Raw genomic sequence first — 16,423 nt, 5'->3', positions numbered from 1 at the left:
TTGTACTTTGATAGTGAAGTTTACTTTGAACTTTGGACTCCCAGGCTGGGGCTACCTGTTGGAATTAGGCCTCTGCATCACTGGTGTCTGACTTCCCGGTGGAAGGTTATGCTTGGGGAACAGCAAAAACAAAGGAGTGAGTGTCGAGGCCATGTGTCTGGAAACTCATCAGCCAGCAAGCCAGTGTTATTGATGTAGTCAATTGATGTTAACTTGAACTTTTGTTTGTCCTGAATTTACTTTTCTAAGTGTTACTTTGCAAAGATTAGACCTTTGTAACAGATGTTAGTGCTCTGAATGAAGCTGAATGGAAGATCAATTTTGTGTTTGCATGTTGTCTTTATTCATGCATAACTTTAATTAATTAACATGCTGCTTATTAACTGATGTGAACTGTTCTGCCATTTAATCAATTACTGTTGAGGCAAATTTGCACAAATGTTAATGACAGATGAAGGCAGAATAGAAATTAAATCAGATGCCTATTCAGTGAAACTCACTCTTCAGTTTTCAAATAGCAAATTCAACGAGGAAATACCAGGGAAGTCAGCTGATGGGGAACAATAAATCACTGGCATAAGGTATTAAGAAGAGAAAACTGGGAAAGTGAAATAACATTCTTTTTAATAAATTCTGATTTGCTGGTCTAAAATAATATTTGAGATAATGGCAGTTAACAGTAACTTGTGCCTAGAGCCACATAATTTAATACTATTAAATTTTCCAAACCTACAATGTGATAAATGTTGTTTGTCTGTTCTCTTTTATTGCGTATTGCACATATTCAAAGTATGGAAACTCCGGAGGCCCGTTGGTGAATTTGGTAAGTCAGATTCTGTTTGGTTCCTTCTTCCTTCACATTCGAAATTAACACCTGTAAGTTGTTAAATTGTTTTCTTTAAATAAACATATCTGTTATTTCTTTAAATAAACATATCTGCTATGCAAAACCTCAAAACAGGTTTCTTTCTCCAAATCTAACCAGCATATACAGCAAATGGTAATGTGCATAATACACGCTGACGAGTTTTTGATATGTTTAAAATACATCTAATCTGCAGGATGGGGAGGTGATAGGAATAAACACACTGAAGGTGACTGCAGGAATTTCATTTGCCATTCCATCAGATCGCATCACAATGTTTCTTTCTGATTTTCTGGATAAAGAAGCCGAAGGTATGAGTTTTTAAAATAAATTAATGCAATTTATTTTAAAATCAGAGTCAGGTTCAATATCATCAGCAAATGTCATGAAAAAATTTGTTGTTATGCAACAGCACTACATTGCAATACATAACAATAAAAACTGAATGACAGTAAGAAGAGAGTGTGTATATATGTATGTTTATGTGTGTGTGTGTATGTAAATATATATATAAATAATATACACACATATCTACAGTTGAAGTCAGAAGTTTACATACACCTAAGCCAAATACATTTAAACTCAGTTTTTCACAATTCCTGACTTTTAATCCTAGAAAACATTCCCTGTCTTAGGTCAGTTAGGATCACTACTTTATTTTAAGAATGTGGAATGCTCAGAATAATAGTAGAGAGAATGTTTTATTTTAGCTTTTATTTCTTTCATCACTTTCCCAGTAGGTCAGAAGTTTACATTCACTTTGTTAGAATTTAGTAGCATTGCCTTTAAATTGTTTAACTAGGGTCAAATGTTTGGGTAGCCTTCCACAAGCTTCTTTCAGTAAGTTGCTGGAATTTTGTTCTATTCCTCCAGTCAGAACTGGTGTAACTGAGGCCTCCTTGCTTGCACATGCTTTTTCAGTTCTGCCCACAAATTTCCTATTGGATTGAGGTCGGGGCTTTGTGATGGCCACTCCAACACCTTGACTTTGTTGTCCTTAAGCAATTTTGCCAAATTTTGGAGGTATGCTTGGGGTCATTGTCCATTTGGAAGACCCATTTGCAACTGAGCTTTAACTTCCTAGCTGATGTCTTGAGATGTTGCTTCAGTATATCCACATACTTTTCCTTCCTCATGATGCCATCTATTTTGTGAAGTGCACCAGTCCTTCCTGCAGCAAAGCACCCCCACAACATGATGCTGCCACCCACATGCTTCACGGTTGGGATGGTGTTCTTCAGCTTGCAAGCCTCACTCTTTTTCCTCCAAACTTGACAATGGTCATTATGACCAAACAGTTCAATTTTTGTTTCATCAGACCAGAGGACATTTCTCCAGAAAGTAAGATCTTTGTCCCCATGTGCACTTGCAAACTATAGTCTGGCTTTTTTATGGCAGTTTTGGAGCAGTGGCTTCTTCCTTGCTGAGCTGCCTTTCAGGTTATGTCGATATAGGACTCGTTTTACTGTGGATATAAATACTTGTCTACCTGTTTCCTCCAGCATCTTCACAAGGTCCTTTGAAGTTGTTCTGGGATTGATTTGCACCTTTTGTGCCAAAGTATGTTCATCTCTAGGAGACAGAATGTCTCCTTTCTGAGCTGCGTGGTCCCATGGTGTCTATACTTGCGTACTATTGTTTGTACAGATAAGTGTGCTACCTTCATGTTTTTGGAAATTGCTGCCAAGGATGAACCAGACTTGTGGAAGTCCACAGTTTTTTTTCTGAGGTCTTGGCTGATTTCTTTTGATTTTGTTTGTAAACATCTGACCCACTGAAATTGTGATATAGTCAATTAAAAGTGAAATAATCTGTCTGAAAACAATTGTTGGAAAAATTCCTCGTGTCATGCTCAAAGTAGATGTCCTCAACGTCTTGCCAAAACTATAGTTTGCTAATATGAAGTCTGTGGAGTGGTTTAATGATTTCAACCTAAGTGTTTGTGAACTTCTGACTTCAACTGTACATAGTTTTTTACTGTTGATTGATGTCAGAGGGGAAGAAGCTGTGTGTCTTCAGACTCCTGAACCTCCTCCCTGATCGTAGCATGAGAAGAGGGCATTGCCTGAGTGATGGGGGTTCTTGATGATGGATGCTGCCTTGAAGATGTGCTGGATGCTGGGGAGGCTGGTGCCCATGATGGAGCTGACTGAGTTTGCAGCTCTGCAGCTTATTTCCATCCTGTGCAGCCCCCCGCCCACCACCATACCAGATGGTGACGCAACCAGCTAGAATGCTCTACTGGGCACATCTGCAGAAGTGTGGTACATACTGTCGTATAAAAACATTATCCCAGGCATTGCAAAAAAATAGGATGTTTGTAATGTGTATGATAATGTAAAATCTCCACAGCCCAGACCAACATGAACAGCTGGGCTTGAGTTATGTGCATTTCAATCCAGCAGTTGTAATTGATTATATCCACAGTTACAAACAATTATAATCAATGACCCAACCATGCCAATGCCTCGTAACTTTCATTAAACGGCCAAACAAGTTTTCTTTCAAAGAGCAACATTAGCATCTTCATGAACAGAGATTAGAGCACAGAAGTGATAAACTGGTCTAGCAACTCAGCGGGTTAGAGTGCATCTGTGGAGAGAAATGGACAGTGGATATGTTGGGCCCAGACCCTTCATCTGATCTGAAAGAGTCTGGGGGGGTGGGGGGGTGAAGCTGGGTTAAAGAGGCGGAGTAGGAACTGGCAAGCAGTAGGAGGATCCAGCTGAGGAGCAGGTGATTGGCTGCCGGCAGAGAGAACAGTACGAATAGCAGCAGAGGCTGCGGAGGATGGGATTTGATAGGAAAAGGAGATGCAGCGTGGAAGCAAATGGGGAGGAGTGGGAGGGAGGTGGGGATTGGATCCGTTGGCTGGAGTGTATGGGTGATGGGCAGATGCTGTGGGAGAAACAGGGTGATCAGGAACTGTGTAGGAACTGACCAGATCCAGAGGAGAGAGGAAAGGAACAGTTGGTAAGCAGGTCCTCTGCAAGGGGTTGTGGACCACCCAGGTGGCATATGAGTTGCTGCTCCTCTATGCATTTGGCTGTGGAGGAGACAGGCCAGTGTGGGGATGGGGAGAGGAGTTATGATGGCAGGCAACTGGCAGCTCCAGACGGCCTGGTGGATGAAGAATAGATGCTGGGGAAAGCAATTGCCAAGTTTTTGTCTGGTCTCACTCACAGAGGAGGTCCCTTCATCTCTTTATAATGGCTATCTCCTATCAATGAAGGGTCTCAAATTGAAATGTCAGTTTCCCATTTCTCTCCACAGTTATGGCCTGACCTGCTGAGTTCCTCCCTAGCTGTTTCTCTGTGCTACAGATTCCAGCATCAGCAGTCTCTCGTCTCCAGAGATTTTGTAAAACTGGTCACTGTTTTGATTACATAATTGTCCTGTTGAAACTGCTGACAACGGCTATTGTTTTGAAATAGAAGGTTTTCGACACACTGATCGTCTTTGAAGTGTGAAGCTGACAGGCAACTGCACAATATCCACTTTAGAAAAGAGATCATAGGAGTACAGGCTAATGTAACCCTTCCCTCCATTTTCCTATCATCCATCTGCCCTTCTAAGATCTTCTTAAATTTCTACACCATTGCAGTCTATCAGCTGGTCCTTCACTTCCTCCAAAATGATGATTCACACCAGGTAGGTAGATATGTGTGTGATACTGTACATGAGCAGTAAAAAAACTAAATCAAATCAATATTTAGTGTGACCACCCTTTGTCCTTAAAACTGCAACAATTCTCTCAGGTACACTGTCGTGCAGTTTTATAAGAACCGGTAGGTTTTTCCAAGCATCTTGGAAATCTTGCCAAAGTTCTGCTGCAGACTTTGCCTTTCTCACTTAAGAATATTACATATACATGTATGTATACACATGCGCATATATACCATACACACACAAGTGCACACTTATGTTTGTATATGTGTGTGTATAGTAGTGGTCGCCAACCAGTATATCTTTGAGACTTACCCAGTAGATTCCAAAAAAAAAAGAAAAATGCGCACCAAGTAGAAGGGACTGGAAGCAAACCCCCGCAACCTGGAAACAACCTCTCCCTACAAACAGCTCTCCAGCGCGCGACCACCGGTACATCACCATTATCCTAATCAGCATCAACCTATCTTTATAATGCTCACATTACAAAACTTCTCCCCCTTTAAATTCCATTATTCCCCAAAGGTAAAAGAACTGGGAAACAAAAACAGTGGTGTTATTAGCTTGTGTACCTCTGAAACTTATACTAGTGTCTCAATAACAGTTTACCAATACAAAACACCTGAAAAATGTGGCAGGTTCAACATTCAGTCTAACAAAGGAAACTGTCCATTCGGATATTCAGTCTGTCAGGAGGTTTGCGAGGGTGCTGTGCTGCAACAGATGGAAATTATTAAATCTAAGTACAGGAGCTGTCTTACTGACAGACACCTCACAGACTGTCTCAGACTAGCTGTCTATAACTATGAGCCAAATTTCAGGGAACTAGCAGAAAGTATTCAGCCCCAGTCATCACACTGAGTGCAACAGTCAATTTTTATTCATTTATTTTTCGTGCTGAAATAAAATTACATAATGAAACATAGAATTAAAGGTGTTGTAATTTGAGCATTATAAAAATAAGTAATACTAATGAGGATAACGTTAATGTAGCAATACTCCCGCTACAGAAAGCTGTTTGTAAAGAGAGGTTGTTTCCGGGGTTGTAGGGTTTTACTTACAGTCCCTTCTGCCTGGTGCGCATGCGTGTGTCTAACCGATTTAGTAGGTCGATTTTTGCCTTTCACTGAGGCCAAGGTAGGGGATCTTGGCCTTAAAAAGTTGGCGACCACTAGTGTATAGTATGCATATGTAAACAGTAACTCCCACTAAGTTAGGTCTTGGGCCTCATTTTAATAGCGTATTACTTCTGTGACCAGCAGTATGCATTAGGAGAAGGGCAACAGGTGCATGGGGATGCCATCTCCTATTTGCCTTTTTAAGAAATACACTGTTGTAGCGGTGTGCTACACGCAGCGCCAAAATAACGACACGGAGTCGGTAAACTGCAGTCAAAGATAATTTTATTCGAACTTCACACCCTTGCTTTAAAGCCTCCCTCATCCCGCCCTCCCCGCGCGCGGAATGCTCCAAGAGACACGTACTCACAAACCCCCGCAGGCTTTCTCCCTTTGTTGCGGACTTGGCCTTTGTGCCTGCATGCTGGCTAATTGTGAGCCGGTTGAAGTGTGCTAGGAAGTGGGTCGCCACATAAACCACCCCCCCCCCCCCCCCAGAACCGGCGATACATCCCCCCCAATCTCCACAGTTTGGGCCGGACCCTGTTTGGGAGGTCGGCCTCTGCGCTGTGGTGCCGGAAACTCGACCGGTTGCGCCAGGTCCACATGGGCCTGTTTGAATCGGTCCACCGTGAAAACCTCCTCTCTCCCCCCAACGTCCAGCACGAACGTGGACCCGTTGTTCCGGAGCACCGTAAACGGCCCCTCGTAGGGCAGTTGCAGCGGTGGCCGATGCCCGCCGCTTCGTACAAACACAAACTTACAGTTCTGCAGGTCTTTGGGTACGCAGGTCGGGTTCTGCCCATGCTGCGAAATGGGTATGGGGGCCAGGTGACTGAGCCTCTCGCGTAGTCTACCCAGGACTGCTGCAGGTTCTTCCTTTTGCCCCCTTGGGGCTGGTATGAGCTCCCCGGGGACGACCAGGGGTGCGCCGCACACCAACTTGGCTGACGAGGCATGCAGATCGTCTTTGGGCGCCGTGCGGATGCCGAGTAGGACCCAGGGAAGCTCGTCCGCCCAGTTAGCTCCTCGCAGGCGGGCCATGAGAGCTGACTTTAGGTGACGGTGGAAATGCTCCATTAGTCCGTTCAACTGTGGGTGGTAGGCAGTGGTGTGGTGCAGCTGAGTCCCCAAAAGGCTGGCCATAGCTGACCACAGGCTGGAGGTGAACTGGGCGCCTCTGTTGGAGGTAATGTGGGCTGGTACACCAAAGTGGGACACCCAGGTGGTGATCAGTGCATGGGCGCAAGATTCGGAAGTGGTGTCGGTGAGCGGGATCGCCTCTGGCCATCTTGTGAACCGGTCCACGATAGTCAGGAGGTGCCGCGCGACACTGGCAGGGGGCCCACGATATCCACATGAATGGTCAAAACGCCGGTGGGTGGGGTGGAACTGCTGCGGCAGAGCTTTGGTGTGCCGCTGCACCTTGGCCGTCTGGCAGTGCTTGCACGTTCTGGCCCATGCACTGACCTGCTTGCGGAGTCTGTGCCAAACAAACCTGCTGGAGACCATCCAGACGGTTGTCCGGATGGAGGGGTGCGCCAAGTTATGAATGGAGTCGAAAACATGTCACCACCAAGGTGCCGGGACGACGGGACGGGGTTGGCCGGTGGCGACTTCACAGAGTAGGGTCCTCTCACCTGGGCCTACGGGGAGGTCCTGGAGCTGCAAACCGGAGACTGCAGTTCTGTAACTCGGGATCTCCTCATCTGCCTGCTGTGCTTCTGCCAGCGCCTCAAAGTCTACCCCTTGGGAAAGGGCATGAATGTTAGGGCAAGAGACCGCATCACCACGACATTGTCCTTACCCGAGACGTGCCGGTCTGTGGTGTATTCAGAGATGTAGGACAGAAAGCGCTGCTGGCAGGACGACCAGGGATCGGACACCTTCGTGAACGTAAAGGTAAGCGGTTTGTGGTCCGTGAACGTGGTGAAGGGCCTACCTTCTAAGAAGTACCTGAAATGCCGGATTGCCAAGTATAGCGCCAACAGTTCTCGGTCGAAGGCACTGTATTTGAGCTCGGGTGGCCGCAGGTGTTTGCTGAAAAACGCCAGGGGTTGCCAGCGGCCTGCGATGAGCTGCTCCAGTACCCCACTGACTACCGTGTTGGATGCGTCCACTGTGAGGGCAGTAGGGACGTCCATTCTGGGGTGCACTAGCATCGCGGCGTTCGCCAAGGCTTCCTTCGTTTGAATGAAAGCGGTCCCGACAGCAGGGCGAACAGGGGCGCATGATCCGGGCAGCTGAAGGGAGGAAGCGGTGGTAGAAATTGACCACACCTGCGAATTCCTGAAGGCCTTTGACTGTGGTGGGTCGGGGGAAATGGCGGACTTCATCTACCTTGGCGGGCAGAGGGGTTGCACCGTCTTTAATAATCCTGTGGCCCAGGAAGTCAATGGTGTCGAGCCCGAACCGGCATTTGGCCGGGTTGATTGTTAGACCGTATTCACTCAGCCGGGCATAGAGTTGACGGAGGTGGAACAGATGCTCCTGACGACTGCTGCTGGCTATGAGGATGTCGTCCAAATAGATGAATGCGAAGTCCAGGTCGCGTCCCACCGCATCCATTAACTGCTGGAACGTCTGTGCGGCATTCTTTAGGCCGAACGGCATGCGGAGGAACTTGAAAAGGCGGAACGGGGTGATGAGAGCCGTTTTGGGGACATCGTCCGGATGCATCGGGATTTGATGGTACCCTCGGACGAGGTCTACCTTGGAGAAGATCCGTGCACTGTGCAGGTTTGCTGCAAAGTCCTGAATGTGCGGCACAGGGTAGCGGTCCGGTGTGGTAGCCTTGTTCGGCCTGCGGTAGTCGCCGCACGGTCTCCAGCCCCCTGTCGCTTTGGGCACCATGTGCAGGGGGGAGGCCCATGGGCTGTCGGACCGCTGGATGATCCCCAATTCCTCCATCCTCTTGAACTCTTTTTCAGTCGGAGCTTGTCCGGGGGAAGCCGCCGAGCACAGGCGTGGAGGGGTGGTCCCTGGGTCGGGATGTGGTGCTATACGCCGTGTCGGGGCATGGCTGCCGTGAACTGCGATGCCAGAACTGATGGGGAAATCCGCCAGGACCCTGGTGAAGTCGTCGTCGGACAGCGTGATGGAGTCGAGGTGAGGGGCTGTCAACTGGGCTGCACCCAGGGAGAACGTCTGAAAGGTCTCGGCGTGGACCAGTCTCTTCCTGGGCAGGTCGACCAGTAGGCTGTGAGCCCACAAAAAATCCGCACCCAGAAGCGGTTGGGCTACCGCGGCCAGTGTGAAGTCCCACGTGAACTGGCTGGAGCTGAACTGTAGCTGCACATGATGGGTGCCGTAGGTCCTTACTGTGCTGCCGTTCACGGCCCTCAGGGGGGGGACCCGGTGTCCTGTTGTGGGTGTCGTAACTCGTCAGAGGTAAGATGCTGATCTCGGCACCGGTGTCGACCAAAAAACGGCATCCCGATCGCTGGTCCCACACATACAGGAGGCTATCCCGATGGCCAGCCACCATAGCCATCAGCGGTGGCTGGCCCTGGTATTTCCCGGGAACTTGCAGGGCGGGTGACAACGGCGGGCTTCTGCGCCCCACCGCTGGTGGTAGAAACACCATTGTTTGTTGGGCTCCCCACCCCTGCCTCTGGGGTTAGCGGGCTCTGTGGCCGGGCCTGGACTGGTTTGCTGCTGGGAGCGTGGCCGGGTGATCTGTGCGATGGACGCCCCACTCACCGTCTTGGCGTTCCACAGCAAGTCCGTCCGGGCTGCCACCTTCCGGGGGTTGCTGAAATCCGTGTCGGACAGCAGCATGTGTATGTCCTCGGGCAGCTGTTCTAGGAATGCCTGCTCAAACATGAGGCAGGGTGTGTGTCCGTCGGCCAGAGACAACATCTTATTCATTAAAGCTGATGGAGGTCCATCTCCCAAGCCATCCAGGTGCAGTAAGCGGGCTGCCCACTTGTACCGTGTGAGTCCGAAAGTCCTTATGAGCAGGGCTTTGAATTCTGTGTACTTGCCGTCCGCCGGGGGAGACTGTACGAACTCCCCAACCTGGGCCGCTGTGTCAGGGTCAAGGGAGCTCACCACGTAGTAGTAACGGGTGTCCTCTGAGGTTATCTGCCGAACATGGAATTGGGCTTCTGCTTGCTGGAACCATAGGTGAGGTCGTAGCGTCCAGAAGCTTGGCAGTTTCAACGAAACCGCATGAACAGATGCGGCGTCGGTCATCTCTGGTCCAAAAATTGTTTGGACTGTCAGGGTCACCAATTGTAGCGGTGTGCTACACGCAGTGCTAAAATAATGACACTGAGTCGGTGAACTGCAGTCAAAGATAATTTTATTCGAACTTCACACCCTTGCTTTAAAGCCTCCCTCATCCCGCCCTCCCCGGGCGCGGAATGCTCCAAGAGACACCTACTCACAAACCCCCGGCTTTCTCCCTTTGTTGCGGACTTGGCCTTTGTGCCTGCACGCTGGCTAATCGTGAGCCGGTTCGAGTGTGCTAGGAAGTGGGTCGCCACACTATCCTGATTTATACGTGCCATTGTTCCTTCAGTACTGGGTGAAAACTGTAGCGGTACCCTACTTCCCAACCCCATGTGAGCACCTTCACCATTCCAGCATGCAGCTTGCTAACACACTGTCAATGGCAGTGTGCTGATTTGTTAACAATGTTTTTATACCAAGGATATAACAATGATGCTTAAAGTAAAAGAAAGGTGAATAATAGTTTTTATTAGCAACACACACGAAATGCTGGTGGAACGCAGCAGGCCAGGCAGCATCTATAGGGAGAAGCACTGTCGACGTTTCGGGCCAAGACCCTTCGTCAGGACTAACCAAAAGGAAAGATAGTAAGAGATTTGAAAGTAGTTGGGGGAGGAGGAATGCGAAATGATAGAAGACCAGAGGGGATAGGGTGAAGCTGAGAGCTGGAAAGGTGATTGGCGAAAGTGATGCAGAGCTGGAGAAGGGAAAGGATCATGGAACAGGAGGCCTAGGGAGAAAGAAAGTCGGGGGGGGGGGGGGGGAGCACCAGCGAGAGATGGAGAACAGGCAGAGTGATGGGCAGAGAGAGAGGAAAAAAAACAAACAACTAAATATGTCAGGGATGGGGTAAGAAGGGGAGGAGGGGCATTAACAGAAATTAGAGAAGTCAATGTTCATGCCATCAGGTTGGAGGCTACCCAGCCGGTATATAAGATGTTGTTCCTCCAACCTGTGTGTGGCTTCATCTTGACAGTAGAGGAGGCCATGGATAGACATATCAGAATGGGAATGGGACGTGGAATAAAAATATGTGGCCACTGGGAGATCCTGCTTTCTCAGGCGGACAGAGCGTAGGTGTTCAGCGAAATGGACTCCCAGTCTGCGCCGGGTCTCACCAATATATAAAAGGCCACACCGGGAGCACCGGATGCAGTATACCACACCAGCCGACTCACAGGTGAAGTGTGGCCTCACCTGGAAGGACTGTCTGCGGCTCTGAATGGTGGTGAAGGAGGAAGTGTAAGGACAGGTGTAGCACTTGTTCCGCTTACAGGGATAAGTGCCAGGAGGGAGATCGGTGGGAAGGGATGGGGGGGGAAACGAATGGACAAGGGAATCCTGTGGAAAGCAGAAGGGGGGAAGGGAAAGATGTGCTTGGTAGTGGGATCCCATTGGAGGTGGGCAGAAGTTATGGAGAACTTTGTAGTGGGATCCCGTTTTAAATTTTTTTTTTAGTTTTTATTAGTTCAGAAGAAGGTAAAGTGAAAATATGAAGGTTTTATTTGATTATTACCTCTCAGTGTGGTATTCTGAAACTGATAGCTTAGAACACAATGAATCTGTACTGATAATGCAGCCAAGCCGGTACGTTGGAATGGCACTCCGATGGGTGCCTGCACTACTCATTCAGAAACTTTACAGCATAAAGCAGCTGAAAAAAACTCATTCGGATCTCTGAGATCAATCCGAGTCAGATCCCTTCAATCTAATTGATATTCTGAAATAATAACATGATAATTGTCACTTGTAGAATTGACAGCAATGTTATCATAAATATGGGTATGTAATAAGTAGTTATTAATTTATCATTTCAGCATTATAATTCACTGTAACTTTATCTGTGCTTATAATGAAGATGTCGGAGGTGTGAAGAGACGTTTTATCGGTGTGAGGATGCTGACAGTAACTCCTAGGTAAGTTTGTTTTCTTGCTGCAGCTACTAGCCTTTCTAAATCTATTCCACGTGCTCAGTTCAGTGGCTTCTTGATTTAAGAATACTTGACTTTCATAGTTACACCTTCCTATTGTACTTGTATTGCACACTCTGCTGTGCCTTTTTATAAAACTATACCAAACTGTTTTTTCTTCTTGTAACCCTGGCTAACAAAAGCAAGCTTCCCATGGGTCTTTTTAACAGCCTTGCTTATTGTATTGCCTCCAGAGATTTTTGAACATTTACACCAAACCCTTTCAGTTCCTCAGTACCTCCTGAGGCCCTACCATATACTGTGTATACCTTAGTCTGTTAGACCTATGAAAATATAACATCTCGTGGCTTTCAGAAATAAATTCCATCTATTTCTCATACAAAATGCTGGTAGAACACAGCAGGCTAGGCAGCATCTATAGGGAGAAGCAATGTCGACGTTTCGGGCCGAGACCCTTCGTCAGGACATTGCTTCTCCCTATAGATGCTGCCTAGCCTGCTGTGTTCTACCAGCATTTTGTGTGTGTTGTTTGAATTTCCAGCATCTGCAGATTTCCTCGTGTTTGCTCCATCTATTTCTCTTTCTTTCCTATTAACTAACTAATATTGTTCAGATGCTGAATGCAGCATCGTCACTAACAACACTACTACCCAATTTCATGTCATTTACAAACTTTCTTCTCTTTCCTCTATGTTCAAATCCAGATTGTTAATGACCACAACAACGAGCAAGGTTAACAACAGTCTTTTGACTGGTCATAGACCTTCAATCATAAAAACAGCCTCTAATTGTCATGTCAATTTCAGATCTAGTTTGCCAAATTGTCCTGGATTCTCTGGACTTCAGCCTTTTGGACTTGGCTTCCATATGGGAGCTTGTCAAAGGCCTTACTGAAATCACCTGCACTACCCTCATCAATACACCTGCCAACTCGTTCAAATATTCGCTCTCAGTAGCAGTATATGGTAACTTGGCAAAGAAATTTGTTGTTGATAAACTATTAATATTTACTTTTAAGCATACTTTAGACTTGTTAAAGAGCTCTCAGTGAAACTCTCAGACACTTGTTTGCTGAGTTATCGTTGCTGGAAACAAATCTGCTTTAGTGGGCTGAGCGTCCTGTACACCACACTGAGATTTGCACAAATGATGCAATTTTAACATTAATGATTATACAGACATCAAAATATCTTGCACAGAGAGGAACTTTATATCTACAAATGTTTACTTTCCATTTTTTTCTGCTGCTCTTTTGCTATTTATAAATCCCCATGGCTGCTGTGAAAATGAAATAGCTATGTAAACTTGTCAGCCTGTCTGACACTCCTCCTGCCAGTCGTGGGGGTGACATAGCACAGACTGTTTCCCAGACTGGGTGACCACTTTGCAGACTTCTGTCCATAAAGGTGACCTTGAGTTTCCATTTTCCTGTCTGTTTCTTTAACCCATTCCCACTCTGACCTCTCTTTGGCCTCATAGCTGTTCCACTGAAGCCCCATATAAGCTCTTGATCTTCCCTTTAGGAGCTAATGGTACATTGAGTAATACCCAAGGCCTGATAAGGTTGTAAGGAGGCAAGGGAGGGTATTTCTGCACTCTGATAGATTTTTCATTCTTCACTTGCCACAGGTGAGATGTTGGATGACTGGAGGACAGCAGATGTGGTATTTTTATTCAAAACAAGGTTGTTATTAGTCACAATAATAAGTGGGTGGGAAATTAATGAAAAAGAATCTGAGGAACAAGATAAATCTGCTTTTGGAGAGGCAGATACTGATCAGTTTGGCAAATTGGATTTAACATTGTTTTAGTGATAAGAGGTTGGGGGTTGTATTTTGTTATAAATGTTAATTATCTGGACATGAGTATAAAGGTTTGAACGCAGAGGGCACTAAGTTTGGTGAGGTTGTGGATATTGAGGGTAGTTCCTGGCTGCAGGGTGATGTTCATCAGTGAATAAGATGAACATAATTCAAAAAAGTATGAAGTAATACGTTTTGGGAACAGTGAGGCTAGATGCACAGAATGAGTGGTAGATTCCAAAGACTCACTGAGGAATGGCAAGTCCTTGGTGAGGTGAACATGATCAAGAATCTCTGAAGGCAGAAGTACAGTGGGGTAATGGTTAATGTTCTGTTTTGTAACTTCAAAACATTAATACAACACGGGAGTCCAAAATGTGAGACTAAGTTTAAGCAAGGCACATGCATATTAGTTGGGAGAGTTGGGATGTATGCAATTCATGTATTTTAATATATAACCTGCAGTGAATTATTTAAACAAACAAGAATGCTTAATCCATGACATATTTATAAGATTACTCAAATATTACTGAAATTGTAAATACACAACACTCTTCCCTGCTTAGCTATAAACTCCAACTCAACATAGAATGCAACTCAACTATATATACAGTATACTATACAGTGCATCTACTATATACAGACATATACAGCAGAGTAAATTTTAAATTGTCCCATTCAGCCCTAAAGATTTAATCGCTGTGGAGGCTTTCTTACTCTTGTGGGGTAATGTCTTTCCTGACAATTACTCTACTTGGCAGGTGAGACCTGTGGCTGTGAAACAATCTCAGGTTCTGGTTCTGGGGCTTCCAGCTTCCTCTGGAAGTTGTAGGAGTTGACTCTGAGACTGCAGGAAGTGGTTCTGATGGCTCTGGACAGCTTTCTTCTCCCTTTCTCTCTGGATCTACTTTGACACTCTGTTTTCCTTTTACTTTTTAGGATGTCCATCTTGATCTTGGAAAGGCCCATTTAGTTCACTGACATATTCTCTTATTATTCCATCTATTGTTCCTTTTATGATCTGATCTCTCCATGATATCATCTAATGAATCCTCTGTTTTCATATCTCAATTGACTCCTCTGTTTTTGGCCTTCCATTCACCCCGCTGGGCTTTGGTCTTTGCATCTACTTTTACAAGCAGCTTTTTGTCTCCCACTGGAACACCATGCAATAACCTTAATGCACACAGAGTAGGTTCTGGTCCTTTATACTCACAAAAGCTGAATGCTTGCAACTTTCCTAAATCTGCCTGAAATCTCATCCAGCTTAAAACCAAAACACATTTCACAAGTAACTGTCTGATTAACATATCAGCAGCTTTCTCAACTGTGTTCCTACAAAAACTGTTGTAGTCAGATCACTGTTTAAGTCACTGTCATGACTCCTGTGAGCAATGTGATCCTTCCTTGGTCCAATATGCTTTCAAACCAGAGGCACAGAGGTTGGTACCGATACCTGTCTGCCCTCTGCTGGTCCACGGTTCGTCGTGTACAGCATGGAGACAGTCGTGGCATCATCCAGCACCTTAATTTGTTTTCAGTTGACTCTATTGCAGGGGATGTGGCATGCAAATAATGGATGGATGTCCAATCAAGTTGTAGTTAGATCAGCCAATCACGTCCCTACAATGCTGGTCCTCCTCCTTTATCCACATACAAGCAAATATGGTTTGTTGATTGTTGTATTTCACTGTTACAAATGTCATTTCCCCAGGAGTTATCGTTTCTCCATTATAAGTTCTTAGTGGGATATCCGCGGGCTTCACTTTACTATCTTTGAAATGGCGTTCCAACTGACATAGCTGAACCAGCGTCCAATTCCATTATAATTAATTGCTGTGGTGTCTGTTGTTAGCTTTCCCATTTTAAATCTCAAGAGTGCCAGTCCTGTTTCACTCTCGTCATTACCAGATTTTTCGTCAACAGCATGCAGATTAATGCTCTTGGTAGGGTCCCTCATGCCAAACAGATCAAAGGGTAGGGTCCTGGCTAAGAGTGGTCCACTGTTTCTCCAGGTTCAGGGGTTCAGCTTGGGGCTAACAACCCTGACTGGTTAAAAAAAAGTCGCAGAAACAGCAAAGAAGAATCTGTTATTTGTGTGTGATGGTATTCCCGAGTCTTCACTGGCTATGACTGATAATAGGGAAAACTGAAACAAAGCTATTGTTATGATGAAGAAAGCCCTAAACACTGTCAAGACCAAGACCAAAATAATGCTTTGGAATGTATGAACCATGCACAACACTGACAAGCTAGCACAAAGAACTGCAGAAATGTGTCGTTACAACCTACAAATACTGGGCATCAGTGAAAGCAGATGAACAGGGTCTGACAGACTGAAGGCAGAAATGAGTGAAACAGTTTTATACTCAGGAAGGGAAAGTGCTCAGTGTCACTTTGAAGAAAGACAATGCTTGAGAAGTGCTTGTTAGAGTGGAAACCAATCAACAGTAGGCTGATGTGAGTCAGGCTGAAAGGGAAGCAAATGAACGTGACAGTGATCCTGTGCTCTGCTCCAATTAACAATAGTGACAGTGATGAAATAGACATTTTCCTTGAAGAGTTGCGATTGGAGTTAGGTAACATCATGCTATGACATAATCATCATTGTGGGAGATCTAAATGCCAAAATGGGAAATAACAACCCGTACTTCACTAGGGTCATGGTCATCCATGGGGATGTGGAACGATGAATAACAATGGTGAAAGACTGGTGGCATTCTGTGCCATGAACAATCTGGGCCTTCCTTCTCCACAGTGAAATCCACAAGCTGACCCAATGGATGTGACGAGAATCAGATTGGC

General features: G+C 45.9%; 1 protein-coding gene across 2 annotated transcripts in view; it reads left to right on the top strand.

Moving 5' to 3' along the window:
• Positions 1–16,423, top strand: part of htra3b (HtrA serine peptidase 3b) — a 40,507-nt gene that overhangs the window by 16,674 nt on the left and 7,410 nt on the right. The window contains exons 5-7 of one of the 2 annotated variants that reach the window (XR_009511263.1): positions 791–823; positions 1,062–1,176; positions 11,703–11,801. Coding sequence is in view for 1 of the 2 variants with exons in the window: in XM_059964892.1 (XP_059820875.1) it covers positions 791–823; positions 1,062–1,176; positions 11,744–11,801 (206 nt within the window). In the remaining variant the exon portion in view is untranslated. The remainder of the gene's footprint in view (positions 1–790; positions 824–1,061; positions 1,177–11,702; positions 11,802–16,423) is intronic. The other variant, XM_059964892.1, reaches the window with a different exon arrangement.

The sequence above is a fragment of the Hypanus sabinus genome, chromosome 3 (genome assembly GCF_030144855.1).
Source record: "Hypanus sabinus isolate sHypSab1 chromosome 3, sHypSab1.hap1, whole genome shotgun sequence".
Taxonomy (NCBI): domain Eukaryota; kingdom Metazoa; phylum Chordata; class Chondrichthyes; order Myliobatiformes; family Dasyatidae; genus Hypanus; species Hypanus sabinus.
This window is presented reverse-complemented; position numbering and strand designations above follow the sequence as displayed.